Genomic DNA, 20,175 nt, shown 5'->3' on the forward strand with positions numbered 1-20,175 from the left:
CGGCTGCCGTGGACTGCTGTTGAAAACTGCCGCTGCCGTCGAAGCGTGCTCTTTTCATGGCATTTTCCTTCTGATGAAAAAAATTATGGTCCTTGTCGCTGTGTTCAGGATGAACAGAATCAAAATGGCGCTTCAATAGACTTGGCTTCATAGATTGATTGCCGAGAACTTTTCCACAAATCATACACTGTGGAGCTTCTAATTCACCTTTTTGGATGGAAGTGAAGCCTAACTTGAGATAACTCTCCGAATATTTTCGCATTGACATGATGCTGGTGAACGATAACGGTAACAATAAGCCGGGCAATAAGCAATGATGACAGTGTGGCATGTAGAGACAAAACGAATAATAAGACTTGTGCACAATGGCCGATAACAAACAGCTGTCAGTGTACAGCCGCTTTTGATATAAATTTAATTATTGTGCACAAGCTGCATGAGAGAGAAGTAAAATAATAACTGTGTTAAAAAAAAATCAAAAAAGCACACTGCCGCGTACCACCGAGAAAATCCAAATGTACCATCTGTGGTATGCGTACCACAGGTTAGGAACCCCTGTCTTAAAGTGTGTGTGTTTTAATATTTGCATGTATAATATGTACAATATGTCATGCATAACATGTGTGTTTATAATGAGCAATATATCATGCATAACGTGTGTGTGTGTGTGTTCGTTCGTGTTCTAGCCAAGAAGAAGCGAGAGCCATTGACCAAGAGTTGTATGACGATTATGGATTTTCTCAAGAACAATTGGTTGAACTCATGGGTTTGGCCTGTGCTCATGCTATCGCTAAGGTAAAACTTTGTGACATCATTCTTGTCATGATCATAACCATTCTTATTGTTGTAAAACTGGAATAATTTTCAACATGATCTCATCATAATATTATAATTACGTTTATGATAATGGCATTATCTATGAAATACATTTTAAACTGGAAGGGCACTTGGTAGAGCGCATACCTCCATCCCGTAATGCCTGATCCACGAGAACATTTCTGGCCCAATATATTTTTGAAATATCGTGCTATATATCATTTTTGAGTCCTGTCTCTCAATGGTGAAGAATCACTTTTAAAATTCTAGTAGTTGGATCTGGATTCGGATCTTCACAAAAATCGAATCAATTCGTTGTGGTCACACACCCAACCTGTCCACCAAGTTTTGTCCGAATCCATCTTCAACTTTTTGAGATATCCTGCACACAAACAAGCAGACAGAAAGGGGTGAAAACATAACCTCCTTCACCTTTGGTGGTGGAGGTAACAAGTAATAAAAACATTTTAAACAATAAAAAGAGCAATCGGAGAATGCAGACCTTCTGCAGTTATTGTGAATAAAGCCCTGTCTCCTTCAGCTGCTCCGCATAGCTAAGTCTAGCTTGGCCCGGAATCAATGTAACAGCTCTGCGCTGAACCCTCTATATGGCATCTATTTCCTTCCTGAGTTGTGGTGACCAAAACTGCACACAATATTCTAGACGCGGCCCTCACTAAATTCCTATACAATGTTAACACCTCTTTTAATATATAAATGATCCCCCTCCGAATACAACTGAAAACCCTATTTGCTTTACCAACAAATTACCAAGCAAATAGTTTTTTGTGATTTTTTTTTAAATGATGCTTTTAGAAGTTTTACCTCGAGTTGACCTTTGACTTTTTGACCTTAAAAATAGTTGGTTTCTCAATTCATTGACCCAATATGCAATCCCTGTTCAACTTTCAAGTTAATCAGATTAAAAAATGACGATTTTAGAAATTTCACCTCAAGATGAGCTTTGACCTCAAAATCAAAATGTTTCTCAGTTGTGACTACCTCTTCAACTTCATAAAGTTTCATGATGATTGGTTTAGAATTGTGACCAGCAGGCGATTGACAGAGACAGTCAGACAGACAAACAAGAAAGATGTGCAGAGCACGATACTTGCGAAATCCGCAAAACAAATTTGACCATATAAATCATTAGTGGTTGATTTCAGTGACCTGATTTGAAAATCCTCTTCAAATTTCAAGTCAATCAGATGAAAATTGAGGATTTCAGAAATTGCATCTAAGTTGTTGACCTTTGGCCTATGTTGACCTTTTGACCACAAAAACAATAGGCTTCTTGCTTATGATGAACTTTAACAGGTGGTGAAGTGTCATGAAGATTGGTTCAAAATTGTGGCATGAAGGCTGATGACATACATACAGTACATACAGGAGAGTAGGAGGAGATTGGGACCATGCTCTGGGCAGAGCATTGGTGCTGCCTAAGCAGTCTCCTTGGCTATTGGGCACAATCCTGGACGGGTCGCCACTCCGACACAGTATACCAGCATGCTGGCACTCATTTTGCCAACCTCGGAAGGATGACAGACCGAGTTAACCCCACCTGGTATTAATTTAACAGCTGAGTGGGATTTGAACTCAGGACCCTTGGATCCAAAGCCCGCCACCCTAACCATTAAGCCAACACCAGGCATGTGGATAGACAAACAAGGGTAAAAACATGACCTTCTCCCATCTTCAGTGATGGAAGTAACAATGCTTTTTTATATACTTCTGCTATTTTTTTCTTGCTTCTGTTATGTAATAACTATCTTTTAAAATGATGGTCCATATTATTTTTTTAACCAACATTTTTGTTGACTAGTTTAAATTTTTTAGCTGAAACACCACAGGTTTAAGCACATGAGTGACATTTATTTGCAGTCAAATTCAATTCCAGGGATCCTTCCCTTTATCTGTTAACCAACCATGACACAAGCATTTAAAAAGTGTTTTTGAGTAATATCAGTGTCACCAGGGTGCCGGAGAGGGGAGTGGGGGGCAGGTGGGGTAACTACCCTGGGGCCAGACCTAATAGTGGCCCGTAATTGGTCAATTTTTTTGGTTTTATATAATAATTGTTTGTGACAATTAAACACTGGGGCAACTTTATTTTGTATCTCCCTCTCAGCCACACTGGGTGATTTCCTGGCATGGACAGCAACACCCTCCCTCGTAAAATATACCACTGTGGGAACAATTTACATAATGACAATCACGGTAATAATGTAATGACATAATGAAGTAAGTGAACACAAGAGTGTTGGCCACACCCCATCCGGATGAAGTGTGTTCAACTAATCCACGTGTAGGAATAAGTGAATAATGCCCCAATTTCCCTTAAACACAGCATGTGTTTCTGAAGATCAAAGTACAGAATAGGTTAAAAAAAACACAAATTTGAATGGGGCCCAGAGGAAAGAACACATTACTGTTCCAAGGCCCATTCTGACTCTCGATGGCCCTGAGTGTTACTCCCAGAGCAGTGATGATACTTTCACACTCCCTTTATCTGTCACATTGAGATCGTACTCTTCAAAATGCTCTCCAATGTCAGATTACTCCTTTGTACCACTGTTTAATGTTTCCCCCAGATTCATTGTTTGTCTTCTCAGATTCCCTGGTGTGGACTGGTTTTGTCAGAGCTCCTTCTGTTAAACTTTCTTTTTTGAAGCCTCTATGATTGGCAGCCTCAAGATTCCATCATTCTTTTTATACTCTATGGACTAAAGCAATTAGTGACCAGTTTGAAGGTCATGGTGTTTTATTGATTGCATGATATCTGTAGATTGAGCTGGCAGGATGGCCTAGTGGTACGCACGCACACTTGCCTCTAAGCGGTCTAGCCTGGCTTTGAATCCCAACCCAGCTATGAACTGTCATCCTGATGTTTCACAGGCAGGGTGACTCATTGATGTGTGTGCCGTCCCTCGAATGGACGTTAAACTGGGCATCCCATCTGCTGGCATTAGTTAGTGGACATCAAAGATCCCACAGTGTCCTCCACGTTGAGTAGGTGAACGATCGCCGGCACCATGGCAAAAAATCCTAATTCCTGCTCTAACCTGAGTTGAACGTTTGGCCTGGCCAGCCGGTTCGTGAAAGAATTTGGCCAGGTTTTCCCTGCCAACCCCACAAGAATGTGGGAATAATTGTTGCCATTAAAGAAGATGAAGAAGATATCTGTAGATTATGAAAAATCATGCAGCCTTGTTAGATTGGCAGCTGAGTTGCAGAAAGTATTTCAATCCAAAATGGTGTTCAGTAAAAATTTAAACAATCCGTTACAAGCAATGTCAACACAGGAGGAGGCCAAAGCCTGCACTATGATTACCAACATATGGTCGTTTGTTCTCTATCCTTTCGAAATCCTGAATGTCAAGCAAGGAAGCAGCATATACAATTTTGAAGGTCTTTGGTATGGCTCGGCCAGGGTTCCAACCACTGTCCTCCCAGATTCCAGTGCCTCCCAGATAGTTAAGGTCAGGTGATCCAGCTAATTATAATTTCAAAACACTCAGTTTGATATGAAACTGGTTGGAAACCAAGGAGCACAATCCTCCTTACTGGATGTATTTGTATGTCAACTGCATCAGATGACGACGAAAGAAAACATGTACTTCCTTGTGGATCACCTCTTAATTAATATCCAAAAATTGTTAAATCTTACCCATGTGTGTGACCATAGTAATGTTTAATATGAATTCATTAATTGAGTCTGACTAATGTAACACGTTTATAATGACAACTAACGACTCGAGTCCGATACATAACGTGATAAATGTATCTCTTAATTTTTTGTTTTCTTCTTTTCCTTGATATTTCTTTCTTTTCTCTCTCTTTTTCTCTTTCTTTCCCTTCAGATATCGCATCAATATGTATAGTAATTTATTTAAGGAAATCACTCTCAAGCTTTTGCTTATGATGTTCCTTGTTTTCTGTATACAGTTGCTCTTTGCTCATATTTATGAAATTGTTTGTATTTATGTAGTGATGTGTATGGAAATAAAAATATCAAATATCAAACTATCAAATGTGCAAAAAATGGTTAAAATTGTGATGTTACATTTTCCAATAAGTTAATCGCTTTTTGGCCACCATCTTGCTGGACTGGGTCATGTGACCCAAACAGTGGATGCCATCTTGGATTTAACCTTTTTTGTCCCTAAAACTACCATTCTGATATGGCCAGCATAGTTTTTGTCATCTGCTATATATGTCAGGTGGTAAGAACAACCTCATTTTGTTTTTCCTCTCAAGGTGGTACCAAGATCTGAAATTTCTGGTCTTCACTCATTGACCACAAAAACGACACCACTCACTGAATTGAAGAGACAGCCATGTCAAATTGTATGACCTACCTGACTTTGCTGTTTGTACATCTATCTATAATTCCAGCAGTGTGTGTGTGTGTGTGTGTGTGTGTGTGTGTGTGTGTGTGTGTGTGTGTGTGTGTGTGTGTGTGTGTGTGTGTGTGTGTGTGTGTGTGTGTGTGTGTGTGTGTGTGTGTGTGTGTGTGTGTGTGTGTGTGTGACCGCTGTTTCTCGACAACCACTGGTCCGATCTAATTGAAACTTGCCAGGTATATTGCTGGGGACCTGAGCATGTGCCTTTTCAAGGTTTGATATTAATCGGACAAGTGCTTCCCAAGTTATGGCCATTTATTTACTAAACCAATAACAAGACACTGTGCTGTGTAGGCGTGGCCTGTGTGGTTTTTCTGGCACGCGGTTTGAAAAATTGTTTTTGGGGGTTTTTTTTTTGTTTGTTTGTTTTTTTTCACGTACGGCCACGGCTTCTCTTCTCTTTGTGTTATTCCTTGCGATGACATTGCGAAAAGGCAAAATACGTTGGCGCTCATTGAATAATTGGCCATTAAAACTAAATTACGAATAATCGTAACTGCGATATGCGAACCTCCGGACAGTGAGGACTTAACTTCCGGAGTTCCGGATAGTGGCAACTTACTGTATTCTTTCTCTTTTTTTTTCTCGATTTCTGTACTTTCTCGATTTCTTTACTTTCTCGATTTCTGTACTTTCTCGATTTTCTCGATAGATTATAGAGAGATAAACACAATGCCCCAATCCAGTCATCGTTTACGAGAGCGAAGGAGCGAAGGAACGAAGCTGCGCGTCGTGCACGCGCAATGGAATCTGACGAAGCATGAGTGCTCGCTTGACACGCGACGCTACGCGCGTGACAAGGCGTCGTGCAGAAGAAACGGATGAAGAACGAGCTGCTCGCTTGGCAAACAACACTGGACGCGAGGCAAGGTGTCGTGCTGCTGAAACGGATGAAGAACGAGCTGCTTGCTTGGCAGACAACACTGGATGCGAGGAAAGGCGTCGTGCTGCTGAAACGGATAGAGAACGAGCTGCTCGCTTGACACGCGATGCTACGCACGTGACAAGGCATCGTGCAGCTGAAACGGATGAAGAATGAGCTGCTCGTTTGGCAGACAACACTGGACGCGATGCAAGGCGTCGTGCAGAAAAAACGGATGAAGAACGAGCTGCTCGCTTGGCAGACAACACTGAACGCGAGGAAAGGTGTCATGCAGAAGAAATCCCTAACCAGCGAGAAGACTGGCAAGTAAGGGATGCCCTGCGCCATCAGGACGTACACCGTGCGAGACGAGAGCAGACTCACCGTGAGAATCGCAACCTTGCTCGATACCGATTTCTTCCGAGAGGAACTTCATGTTGAGTACAGGCACGCTTTCAGCAGGACCTCATCTATCTATAATTCCAGCTGTGTGTGTGTGTGTGTGTGTGTGTGTGTGTGTGTGTGTGTGTGTGTGTGTGTGTGTGTGTGTGTCTGTGGCCGCTGTTTCTCGACAACCACTGGTCCGATATAATTGAAACTTGCTAGCTATATTGCTGGGGACCTGAGTATGTGCCTTTTCAAGGTTTGATATTAATCGGACAAGTGCTTCCCAAGTTATGGCCATTTATTTACCAAACCAATGACAAGACACGTTGCTGTGGCTATTTATTTACCAAACGAATGACAAGACACGTTGCTGCGGCCATTTATTTACCAAACCAGTGACAAGACTCGTTGCTGCGGCCATTTATTCACCAAACCAATTTCAAGACACGTTGCTGTGTAGGCGTGGCTGCGAAGGCCAGTGTGCAGCCGGCCGACGATGACGTCACGGGCCGTACCGGTTACGATGGGGATCGGTGCCTTAGTTACCGTGGCGTAGGAGTGGCAATGGTCAATGGCAGCGAATGTCATGGCAAGTAAAGACAGGGAGGTAAACTTGATTTTAATTTTAATTTTAATTAACTCTGTGTGTGTAAGTATCACAGCAGTTGTTACTTCTATGCAAGCGATAATTCGTGGAATGCATGTGAACATTCCGTACGGGCACGCACCACTTCCGGATAGTGATGACTTACTGTATTCTAATAATTTCTCGATTTCTTATCCGCATTTATAGATAAACACAATGCCCCAATCCAGTCGTCGTTTACGAGAGCGAAGGAACGGAATGTGTGGTTGTTTGAAAGTTTTTTTTCATTTTTTATTTTTGGTTTGCACGTACGGCCACGCACGTACGGGCACGCGAGAGCGAAGGAACGGCCTTTGCGGATGTTGTTTCTGGCTCACGGTTTGAATTTTTTGTTTGTTTGTTTTTTTTGCACGTACGGTCACGCACATCCGGGCACGTACTAGTTTTATAATAATTGTACGTAATTTGTACATAATAATTGTACATACCCTGTTTGTACATAATTGTACATTGCTGTCCAGACACTCCAGCATTTACAAAACAAACAATGGCCACTTTTTATTGCCTACTTTAGTTCTAGATTAACATTTATGTTACGTTTTAATAGCATTTACATATCATATACGTTTATTACACCCAAGTTAATCAGTATATGAATGAGCAACACACCTGGAGATTCATTTTGCAGAAATATTAGCAACATAAGATCCTTTATAATATCAAATCTTCATTCAATTCCCATGACGTGCTTTGTAGAATTGGGCTTCTGGGGCGGTTATAGTGTTGTGGGCCGGGTATCGGCGACGAGCATGACCGCTCGATGGAGCAGTAGAGTCGGCTCCACCGAACACCCGGAATTTAGATCATACCTTTCCGATAACTCTGAAGGTCCCTTACAGGACCGTGAATCGTCAATAACTCAACTGCGTGGGACAGGGTTATTTGCCAAACTTCAAAATACCTAGAGGCCCACGTGACGAGCTACCGAGGAATTCACACCCTTGACTGAGCTCGAACGGGACGAGCCATTACCATGCTCGATCCGTACGTAACCCGAGCGGATGGTTACCGAGGTCCTGTCGGTCCAAATGCACAACTACGGCAGCAACGGCCTTTTTAATCCACCAACACGCACCGTGCTAAACCAATGAAGAACACACAGAAACGAGCTGATGCATTTAACGGGTGATTTAGTTATAATGCGGGGGGGGGGGGAACACAGAAGGAGCAGAATTAAACCGACTAAAAGAAATGCAAGTATGTACAAGGCACTTAAACAATTCTACTTGAAGACGGGCCCACAGACACACATACGCACACACAAATACCCAAAAGAAGTGATGGCCGCGGCCTTTATTCGGCCCTTCAGCTCGGGAGGGAAGGTGAGCCGAAGGGGAGAACCTGTCTCGCATCTCTCCACCTCGTGCGGTTTTCGATGACCAGGTTCGGCAGGACTCGAACCCGCAACACAATGCAATGATGGACGCCAGCCGGTGCGAAGGTGGATCAGGCAGAACGCCGGCAGGCCAGACGAGACGACCAGGCGACGAGGCCCACAAGGCGACCAAGCGATGAGGCTCACAAGATGACCAGGCGACGAGACCTTGACGTTTTCTTTTCCAGAGAGAACGCCCCGAACACTCTGTCTCGTGACCGCTCCTGCCACGAGCACACCGTCTCTCTAACGCTGGTCCAGACAACCACCCTTTCTCCTTAGGAGGGAGGGGCTTCTTCTCCTGGCCACTCGCCTCCTGATTGGATGGTTGTGTCGCGCGATTCGCTAGCCATCCCTCATTGGATAGGCCCACGGGAGGTGGGACGACTCCCCCCCCCTTCTGGGTGGAGTCCCGATCTGAGGTGATGAGTCTCCTGGTTGGACGAAGGGCGCGCCCTTGCCCTCGTGGGCGGATTCGGGTCTGGAGCGAGGGGTCCCACCCATGTCCGCAGCCAGAAACATGTTCGCTATGGCATCAGTGAGCTTGGCGACGGTGCCGCTGTTGTTGTTATAAGTGTAAAAGAAAACCCTGACTATCAAAATAACTCCACAGTGCATGAACATTTAATTCCCATTAGACTAGGGACGGGACCCTAACTAGAAACACGTACTTACCGATATAACTGTTCTATAGGGACTTGAATGTTGAGTACAGTAGGCTTCCATATTCGTAACAATAGATCTGGAAGAGTCTGAATGAGGTTAGTTTGTCACTCCTATAGTTAACCTATGAATACACATGGTCCAAGGGTCTACTGTTGTGAAGGACTGAAGGATACTGTGTGATTTTTATTTATTTTTCATTTCAACACAACTGTGTGTCTGGCCTTTCGTGACAGCCAGACTCAGTGGAATTGTGGTTAGAAGGTCCACTCTGGGAGGTAGGTGGTATGATTTCGACGTTAATTGAGTTCTACGAAAGACTTCAAAAATGGTACTTGGTGCTTCATGCATTATTATTGCCTTTTTGCTTAACTATCGCTTCGTTGAAACATATTGCTTCATCACTCATCCACACTCATGATCTTTATTCTTTAGTACCCTCATTAACCCTCCCCGGGTCCTGCCATCTTTATTAACCTTTCCAGATGATTGCGTTTTCTCTCCTCTACACCTTCCTTTCTGTTTCTTGTTCCATTGCTCTTTCATCCCCGGTTTTCCCTTTCTCTTCTTTCAGCCTCCTTCTTGCTATTTTTGAAAATCTTGTTCTGGTCTTTGTTCTCGCTCTTCCATGAGCCTCGACATTGTATCCCAAAATACAACTAAATTTCACTTTTATAACTTTTCCTAACAAACTCTTTTTATCTCTTTTGAAACCACATCTGTGTTGTCCTGGTTATTTCATGAGAGACACTGTTTAATCACAATGTTGAGGTGTGATAATAAAACTCCAGGAAAACATTTATATGAATGCATTATACTTTCCTGAGGAGTTCCTGGCATTTGTCTTTTCAAAGTGGAAACCTCACGAGACAACACATAGCATAGCATCTTTGGAGGTGTTGAAAATTTCATTATAAGTGCCTCATTCAAAGCACACACATGTGGTTTGTTGTAGAACTCTGAATACTGTTATTGCTCTCTTTTTTATTGTTGTTGTTTTAAACATTGATCTTTGGCTTATGAGAGAGTTTGCACATAAATCCATATTGGACAAAGATATTAATAGTGGTAGTGTAAGTGTCAAAAATAGGACCACTAGACCTGTAGCTTATCTGGGCCCTGGCCTAATGTTGTAATTCAAATTTGGTACATTTCTGACTGGTGAGGAAGATTTTTGAAGGAATTTATGCGATTTTTTTTTTCCCGAAAATTGACTGTCGGTTATTTTGACACACTTCTGGTCAGGTGATTGGCGTGACCTTCGTAATTTAACATCCCTACCCTAGCTTAGTGTTGAAACCCAAAATTTGGTAGCATTCTGACTGGTGGGTCAGGAGACGAAGATTTTAAAAGAAATTTACCAAGTCGGCCATTTTGACCAACTTAGTCATGTGACCAGAACGAGCTTTTCAATTCCTGTTACCAGTCAGGAGAGGAATGTTGCTGCAAAATTTCGGCTGGATCGGCCCAGTGGGTTGAGAAGTCGAAAAGGGAGATGGACGGACGGACGGTGCACGATGACGATACCTTATCTGGAATGTTCATTCCAGATAAGCTAAAAATAAACCATTCCCTCTGAACCCCTTTTGGGAGCATCAGTTACCCCCACTGCAGGCCACAGCACCCTCAAGTTTTTATATATCAGAGGAAAATACAAGTATGTTGTTATGCAACACAAATCACACACACAAACGTGACACAAAAGCACAACACATAACACATAAATGCGACACAAACACTCGACTGTACCATGTTTTCTACAGTCTCACAAGTACACGTCATCTAGGCTAGGGCATATTCCACTTGCTTGCATGCTTGCTTGTATGTCGGGACTGGAACAGCCAACTGTGTTGGCACGAGTTTGACAAGGGGTGCTCCGAATTCATAAGGCTCGACAGAGTATGCCTTGGTTCTGGAAAAAAGGGCTGGCAAGCCAAAAACACTCAGCTGTACCACACACACAAACGCGTCACAAAAGCACAACACACAAACTCTCGACTGTATCCCCATAGACTTTGTTTGATACATTTAGAGAAACAGTATACTCAATTGTATATATTGGAGAGACACAAAGGTATACCATGTGGTGAGAAAAACACCCCTTTCGGAAGAAGCCTTTCGACACGTTGCTTTGGGAACTGAGCATTCCAGAAGCTATAAGACTGTATGGAGTGGGGCAGACTTGTGTCTACCACATTCGCAAAGGACTGGAGACAGCACCAGCTCCATAGCCATTCAACTCAAGGCACCCCACACAAGACCACATTGTAGCATGAGCAAGCAATCTGGAAGTGACCATAGAAGAGGTGGAGACAAATAAAAGGCATATTGCAAGGCCAGAGTGGAAGATACAAAAACACTCACGATGCCACATGCAAGACCCCAATGCAGCACTGGAAAGCAAACAGCTACTAGCAAAAATGGCAATGGGGGAGGCAGAGCTGTACAAAGCCAGGTGGTGCTGGAAAGAGATGAAGACAAAGGAAAGGCATATTGCCGGGCGACAGCGGCAGATACATTAACTCAAACAGGAGGACCACATACGTGTGACCCAGCTGGAAGAGGCAGAAGAGAGGTGGTATGTTGCAGAAGAGAGGTGGTATGTCGCAAAGGCACACACCCTACCCTGTCTTGGGGGTGGTATAAAGCCTCCTTGGATGGAAGCATAGATCAGGCTGAAAACAGAGGCTTCCACATGCGTGATGGTGCAATGACCACTGACAACCAAGCAAGGCTTAGGCTATCTGCATATTATGACAAACGGTGGGTTCTTCCCGATGGTGTTCATACAGAACTGCTTGAATTCGGAGCACTCCCTGCCAAACGTGCGCCCACACAATCAATTATGCACGCAAGCATGCCAGCAAGTGCCCGAGACAATGTGTACTTGTGAGACTGTAGAAAACATGGTACAGTCGAGTTTGTGTCGCATTTATGTGCGCAATTTGTGTTGCATAGCAACATGCTTGTATTTACCCACAATGTCCAAAAACTTGAGGTGCTGGGGACTGCGGTGGGGGTAACTCACGCTCCAAAAGTAGGTTCAGGGGGAGTGGTATGTTTTTGAATTGTACCACTCCTATAATAGATATCAGTGTACTTTTACATAAATTATAAGGACATCAGTAGACGGTGGACAAATCAAAGCGGTATGTAGGATTTCTGCAAACGGGGTTGCCAGTATCACAAGCTATTGGATCAAAGGAAAATGTGTAATCACGTAGCCTAGATTCATTCCTGTAAGAAATATATGTCTCGAGATAAGTTGTCTTGTGAAATGTGCGGCGAGTGTTAACCTTTGAGATAGACATTGTGAGGTTGTGTTGCATAAAACCTCCTGTTTGAAAGGCGAGACTAGGTTGAGGGGTTGTGAAACTACGGCACAAGGAAAGCGCTTCACAGTTTACAAGACTGCACCAGGAAGCGCTTTTAAAAGGGACCATTGCAAGCTGTCTGCATGTATGTGTCCGCCATGGTGGCAAGATGTGCTGCAGAAACCCAGAAGAGGGGTGAAAGACTTTTTATTTATGGACACCCCATGGGTGGGATGGCCAGAACAAGATGCTGCCCACTAATGACTCATGCTGGACACAGGAGAGTGCGATCAGAGCTGTGAGTGAGAATGGACGTAACAGCTCTGACCTCAGGGGATCATCACTTTCGTGCTTTCATCTGCGCCACCTTGCATCACTTTCGTCATTCCTCGCCTTCGCAGGCCGAATTGCTTAAGCCCATCACCGTGGGACCACAACTACTCGCCTGCCCCTTTGTATTTTGTGTATGATCTGGTATTTATTTTGGGGCTATTAAGGGGTTAGATTTTATTTCTTTCCTTGTCTATAAGTTTGTGTGTCCCCTCATTTGCAATTGTGTCTATCGACTGCCTGGTTTATTCCATCTAGGCACAGCATCTTTTCCACCCTTCTCCTCGTATTATTTTGTAATAAAATCCATTTTAATTATCCGGAGTGTCTCCCGCCTTTTTGTCTTCCGCGTTATTTCAACCGCCACCATTTCAAAACGAGTACGCATTGCTGGTGAAAATGCCTCCATATCTCACCACCCAAGCATAGTGGGTCGTAAGTTAAAGATAGTTCGGCTATTCACGGAGACAATTAGTTCTCCTGTGCACAGGAATATCATGTTGGTGAGCCTCAGACGCGGCAGTATAATATTAAACGATTTTGATTTGATATTCCTACACTGTATATTGGCATGTGTATGGCCGTCACATCAACCTACAACCATAGCTCAACTACAACGATAACCACAACTGGCACAGAGACTAAACACAAAGTTATTTCGTGTGTCCTCATATTCTGAACGTGGTCTAATCTGGTTTTTTTTTTGTTTGTTTCTTTGAATACAAAGTTGAGGCTCATGGAAGAGTTAGAACAAAGAATGTATCAGGATATTGCACAAAGAATGTGCAATAGAACAAAAGGAACATTAGAAAGAGATGGGGGGAAGCACCAACAGCATGGTTGAGGGACGATGAGTCTGTCTATACAATATGGCACTTTCAGTGACATAATCCGCCCTAAAATGCTCTTTGCACATTGGCAAAATCTCCAGAAAGCTGAAGAGATAGAGGCAAAATGCAATGTATTATAGTCTGGGATAAGGATTGTTCGTTGGAATGGCTCACCCAGCTTCTAAAGATACTTTGAATAGTACCTGAAAGAAAGGGGTGTGCCTCTGCACAAGGAAAGACTTGGAGAACTTTCTCAACTCACCAAATGGGCACCTGCTCACACTGCAAACTCCCAACCAGGTGGGTCAGTTGAAGTGGTGTGGAGGGACATGTGTTTCACAAGCCCCAACCAATCGCTACCACTGAATGAAGTGTGTATCTCGATTAGGTTCTTCTGAACACTGATGGGAAGGTCATATCTGTGGCTTGTGCATGTACAAGGTAGGTTTATTTACTACTCGCAAATACCACCCATTACTTTGCTGACGGGAATATCAGGTCAGATCAGTCTTTTGGGACTGGCAATGGCAACATGACGGCCAACGGCCATCCAGTATGGAGGTGGTATCTCCTAAAAAAAACATCCAATGGGGGTTGGAAAATTTATTTTTCCACCTGGTCGAGTTACCAGATTTTCTTGTTTCAGGACTCGGTGAAGGTTTTACAAGTTTTTCCTCCTCTTCTTTTTCTCTGTAGTCCTTCACATTTAGTGGCTCTCAGCCTTGTTTAGGGTGAATTTCAAAATACAGGTATATATATATATATATATATATATATATATATATATATATATATATATATATATATATATATATATATATATATATATATATATATATATATATATGTACCAAAAGAATGGGGAGAGAGGCAAGGAAGGAGGGGAGAGTAACACCTTACAACACATCGGTAGACATTCCGAGTGGGAGGGGTGGAAGTGAGAGAAACAGAGAGAGGGAGGGGGGAGAGAGATGTGTGGGAGGAGAATGCTGTACTTTATTAAGAGGGTTGGAATGAGGAGGGGGACAGAGAAAGACAGATGGAAGAGACGCATTGACACACATACACTTACTGACATTTATTATCATAGATTAATCATGTTGGGAGGGGGAGGGGCTCTACGGGGGCTTTGATGGCTGTGATAAAAAAAAATAGATTTTGGTTCTGGGGCCACAAAATATATTATTATAGATTTTTGCTTCTATTGAGGAAAGTTGAAGTGTGTGTGTGTGTGTGTGTGTGTGTGTGTGTGTGTGTGTGTGTGTGTGTGTTCTACCCACTGTCAACGCTAGAATGTTCTAACAGTAAATGGGTACGAATCCGTTACCTCTCACTCAAAGATATTTCTTCCCTCCGCCACTGAAGGTGAAGGAGATTATGTTTTCACCCCTCCTTTGTCTGTTTGTCTGTCTGTCCGTCTGTCCGTCTGTGTGCAGGATATCTCAAAAAGGTGTTGACGGATCCGGATGAAATTTGGTGGGCAGGTTGGGTGCGTGACCAGGACAAACGGATTAGATGTTGGTGAATATCCTAATCCGGATCGGACAATGAGAATTTTTAAAGCGATTCTTCACCATTGAGAGAAAGGGCCAAAAACGATATATAACACGGTATCTCAATAAGTTGTGGACGGATTTGGACGAAACTTGATGGACAAGTTGGGTGTGTGACAAGGAAGAATTGTTTCAATTTTCGTGAAGATCGGAATCCGGATCCGGATCTGATAATTTTGTCAGTGATTCTTCACCATCGAGAAGACTAAACTAATATATAGCACGATATCTCAAAAAGTTGTGGACGGATTCGGATGAAACTTGGTGAACAGGTTGTGTGTGTCACAAGGACGAACTGATTCGATTTTGGTGAAGATCCGAATCCGGATCTGGATACGAGAATTATTTAATCATTAAAGTAATTCTTCACCATTGAGAGATCAAGCCAAAAAGGAAATGTAGCATGATACTTCAAAAATGTATTGGGCCCGATATGTTCTCTTGGATCAGGAACTACGTGGCGGAGGTATGTGTTCCACCGAATGAATGCCCTTCTAGTTCATACTGTATTCCTATATTTCCCTGAGTCCCATTTTCATTCAGGAACAGAACAATTATGGTTAACCATTTTGAAATTGCCACTCTTTTGTCTAAATGTTGAAAATTATGTTTAAAAGACTATTTCACTTCCAGATTTTGTGGCAGCAACGACAGGTTATAAGTGCCCGGCGAGCAGAACAGTCACTGAAAACACACACCCATGCATGCTCAAAAGGCCTCATTTTGCATTCATCTTGATGACTGCATTGATCCTGACCGTGTTAATTGGGGGTAATTACGGGATTACTTATTCCAACATTAATTATGAATTGACCTACCGATTAATGAATTCCCTTTCACTCCTTAACCCATTTTAGCTTCAGTAATGTTGTTTATCAAAATTAGAAGTAACACAAATTTAATCTTCCAGGGATTCTTGATAAAATTAATTGTTGACATGGGACAGATGGCAGGAAAATGCACCTGTGACGAAAGAGATATACTAATTTATTTGTGAGACAGAACGAATATGAAATCCTTGATGAAGAAAGACAACAAATAATCACAATATATAACTATCCCTGTTTACAGGCCCACACAAACAACACCCATGCACACTGAACTGGATAAGTGTAGAAGATAGTAGCACAGGTGATGAACCCCAGGCTGAACGGCCGAGCAGAGAGCCCTGAAAGGGAGCAGGCAGGCAGGGTGCGAGGGCAGAAGGTCCTGGCAGCAATTGTGCCTAAATGAGAACATGTCCCAACGTGTAGCCAGTGATCCAGGCTAAAAGAAGATCTCAGTCCCAGATGCATGCCTTTTGTCCCTTTCTTTCTTCCACCGCCCTGCGGAAAGTCCCCTCCTTGGGCAATGCAGACCAATCACCGGGCCAGAAGTGCAGCCAATCACAGCTGAGGGGCATGTAAGATTAATTTCCTACTTCCGGCTGACTCCAAGGCTGATTTTCACCTCGAATGGCACTAACTTGACTTGACTCGACTGGTGCAGCACTCCAGCACTCATTCTCGACCGCCTCCATACTTATGCCAACTGGTGCAGCAGAGGCGTCCTTCAGCTTTTATTGACATTGCGCGTGTTGTCACCACCGGTTCACTATTGGCCAGTCTCCTACTTGGTGACCTCACTTCAAACAGAGCATTGGCCATGATAACGCAACGCACCAAAAGTCCTGCCCACTCAGGCACCATATCCCCAAAGCACATGGCCAGGAAATTAAATAAAAATGGGGGGGGGGTGCTAGAGGAAATGGAAAACATCAAATTGACAGAAAATACAGAGTGCTGGTGGGAAGACAAGGGTCTGTCTATACAATTGATCCTGACTGTGCTAATTTGGGTAATTATGGGACGGCTTATTCTAACATGAATTATAAATTAACCAATGAATGCATTCCCTTTCACCCCTTTAACCATTTCACTTCATTAATCCCCAGCTTTTCCACATAAGAACACATGAGCTTTCTTTATATAATGCTCTGATTTTTTTTTTGATTTTCTTTTTCAGAATTACAAATACAAACAAACATCTTCTTGTATATTCTGACTCGTACAGGTTTACCCAGTGTCTTCATTGCCTCGAAAGCAGCGAACGGTGCTTGTGGCTTGTGGACCGGGGAAAAATGGTGCATGCGGCCTGGTGTGTGCCCGCCACCTGAAGATGTTTGTAAGTTGCCTTTAATAGATTATGGCCCTCTGCTTACTTTCTGCATACATTGTTGGAAATAATTATGCAAACTGTTAGGAAAAGTGATATAAAAGGCAAAGGCTGTTTATGGGAATGCCTCCCCTTTATTGTATGACATGAATTGCACCACAGTTCAGGGTACAGTCACATGTTTATCATTTACAGCTGTGATTCATTGTCATCCAACCAATCAGAAGGTGGCACAGCAGAATGCAGCCTATAAAAGTACAGTACTATGCTTGGTAGGAGTAGTGCTCGTGGTGAAGTACCAGTCCTAGTTCAAGAAGTCTTAGTATTAATCCAGTGATGGCTCTTCGGACCAAAGTACTGCACTGTATAAGTGTTTAAAAAAAAAACAGTTTTGGGCAATGAAAGAGACTTCATGAGAAGTGTTTCAGTAAGAACTGTATGCAAGACTGAATGGAGTTCATGGACTTGGTGCTGTTAATAATGGAAGTGATCAATATTTGTGGAAACCTAAATCTCTCCAGAAGAGGTATTATGAAATCCCACAGATTTCAGTCTCACGATGCATCCTTCACAAGATAGATGACAGGTGAGCACATATCTTGCCAATGATATTGCTGTAAATACAGGTTTGAATGTTACTTCGAGAACAGTAAGATACGCTTTAGCATGAAGTAGTCACAATAGATATATTTCTGTGAGAAAATAGCTGCCGAAGAGAGATAACCAAACCAAAAAGTGGAAATGTTAATTTTACCACAAATAGTGGAATGAGCAAAGCTGTAGATGTTTGCCCTTAAAGGCGCTTTCACACCTTGACGATTTAGCCAGCAATGGCAACGTATTAAAAATGTATGTAAAACGTTGGCGTACGCTGAAATTTTGATGTTTTTTTTTTTTTTAAGTTTTGGTCGTATTCATAACGTGTTGGTCGTATGCATAACATATTAGTAACGGGCACAGAACGTTTCGTTGTCTTATAGATAACTTATACCAACGAATGCTTAGCCTGTTGTCGGCGTTCACAACCTATACCCAACGATAGTTTAACATAGGCATAGCGCGCTGCATGTATCGCCAACGAACTCGTGGCGTAGCCTGCTAAAAACCTGCCACACGCCGATTTAAATCACAACCGCCTGAAAATTGAACGTGTCAACCACGCAGTCACACCTTGACGATTTAGCCAGCATATGCTGACCTATGAAAAATGTGTCTAAAACGCTGGCACACGTCGAATACGGTATGGGTAAGTTGTGTATACGTTCAGAGCACACTGAAAAACGATGAAGTATGCTGTCATATTTCGTGGTACGTCTCGTACGTCGTGAAATTTCAAGCATGCTGAAAATTTTACGACGTACTCGCCGTATGGCTCACACGTTCCACTACGCTGGGAATAAGTTGTAGGCACGATATGAGATCGTTGATACACGTCGACACACGTTACTTGTAAGTTACTCATAAGTCGAAACACGTCGAGGTAATGTTTAGCATACCCGGAACTTATTTTCTCCGTCAAGGCACATTTTTTTTTTCTCCTTGGCTCTGTGAAGGCACATGACGAAATATCTGAAGTTGTTGTTGTTGTTTTTTTAAATTTGTTTTTTTAGTCTATCACGAATTTTAAAATATATTCGGGCATTTGCTTTTAAGTTTCGACGTCGACGTGACAATATCCTCAAACAGAAAATATTCACAGAGGAGGAACTAAGAATAAGACATGAGCAAACTGAAGAGGCAATCGGACGTGACGTAACGGCACGTGACGAAATATCGGAAGTTATTGTTGTTATTGTTGTTTTTAACGCTGCCAATACGCCATTATACGGTAGCTGTAAATTAGAAACACATTCAGTAAGTTCTGTGGTCGTCCGGAAGACGTCAATCAAATACGTCTACATACGTCAATATGCGTTGGAGGTCCGTTACACATCGGTTCAAAGCACATTACTCATAAGTTAGAAATAAGTTTCGGGTACGCTAAGCATTACCTCAACGTGTTTCGACTTATGAGTAACTTACAAGTAACGTGCCTCGACATGTGTCAACGATCGCATAACGTGTCTCGACGTGTGTCAATGATCGACGTGTGTCAATGATCGTGTAACGTGCCTACAACACGTTACTCATTAGGTTATAAATAAGTTTCGGGTACACTAATCATTACCTCGACGTGTTTCGACTTATGAATAATTTACAAGTAACGTGTGTCGACGTGTGTTAACGATCGCATAACGTGCCTACAACTTATGGCCAGCGTAGCAGAACGTGTGAGTCATACGCTGGCATACGTCGTAAAATTTCAAGCATGCTAAAATTTGAGGACAACCGTAAAGTAAAACGATGAAAGCCAGCGTGCTACGACGTATGGCACTGTTTTCAGCATGCTCTTAACGTATACAAAACTTACCCATAACGTATTCGACGTGTGCCAGCGTTTTAGACAAATTTTTCATAAGTCGGCATACGCTGGCTAAATCGTCAAGGTGTGACAGTGCCTTTTCAGATGAAGTCGGTTTTGAGTGAGAACAATAAATGGCAATTTGTGGGAGAGAGTAGATGAGGACGGCATCTTAGTCAATGTACAACATCTACAGTGAAGCATGGCAGAATATCAGGACAAATATGGAGAACTGTCTGTCAACAGTCGATGATCTGCATAAAATTGATGACTTCTGGTCGTTGTTCGCTGCAGGTATGCTCTGATCCATCATGCCTCAGGAACACAATTCATTCTGTGATGATTTATCTTCCAGCAAGACAATATTCTTAACCATATGGAAAATATCATCAAATGATATCTTCAAATGCATTCACAAGACGGCACTTTAAAAATCAATCC

The 20,175-nt window shown here is 42.7% G+C and overlaps 2 protein-coding genes across 4 annotated transcripts in view; both read left to right on the forward strand.

Moving 5' to 3' along the window:
• LOC147020735 (uncharacterized) overlaps positions 1 to 20,175 on the forward strand; it is a 117,341-nt gene that overhangs the window by 86,772 nt on the left and 10,394 nt on the right. The window lies entirely within an intron of this gene.
• YJEFN3 (YjeF N-terminal domain containing 3) overlaps positions 1 to 20,175 on the forward strand; it is a 135,240-nt gene that overhangs the window by 62,085 nt on the left and 52,980 nt on the right. For all 3 annotated transcript variants that reach the window (XM_085896326.1, XM_085896327.1, XM_085896328.1), the window contains 2 exons: positions 687 to 795; positions 17,232 to 17,342. In XM_085896326.1, the coding sequence (XP_085752452.1) occupies positions 687 to 795; positions 17,232 to 17,342 (220 nt within the window). The remainder of the gene's footprint in view (positions 1 to 686; positions 796 to 17,231; positions 17,343 to 20,175) is intronic.

Source organism: Eptatretus burgeri, chromosome 9 (genome assembly GCF_056783735.1).
Source record: "Eptatretus burgeri isolate ZD-2024b chromosome 9, Ebu_testis_v1, whole genome shotgun sequence".
NCBI classification, from domain to species: domain Eukaryota; kingdom Metazoa; phylum Chordata; class Myxini; order Myxiniformes; family Myxinidae; genus Eptatretus; species Eptatretus burgeri.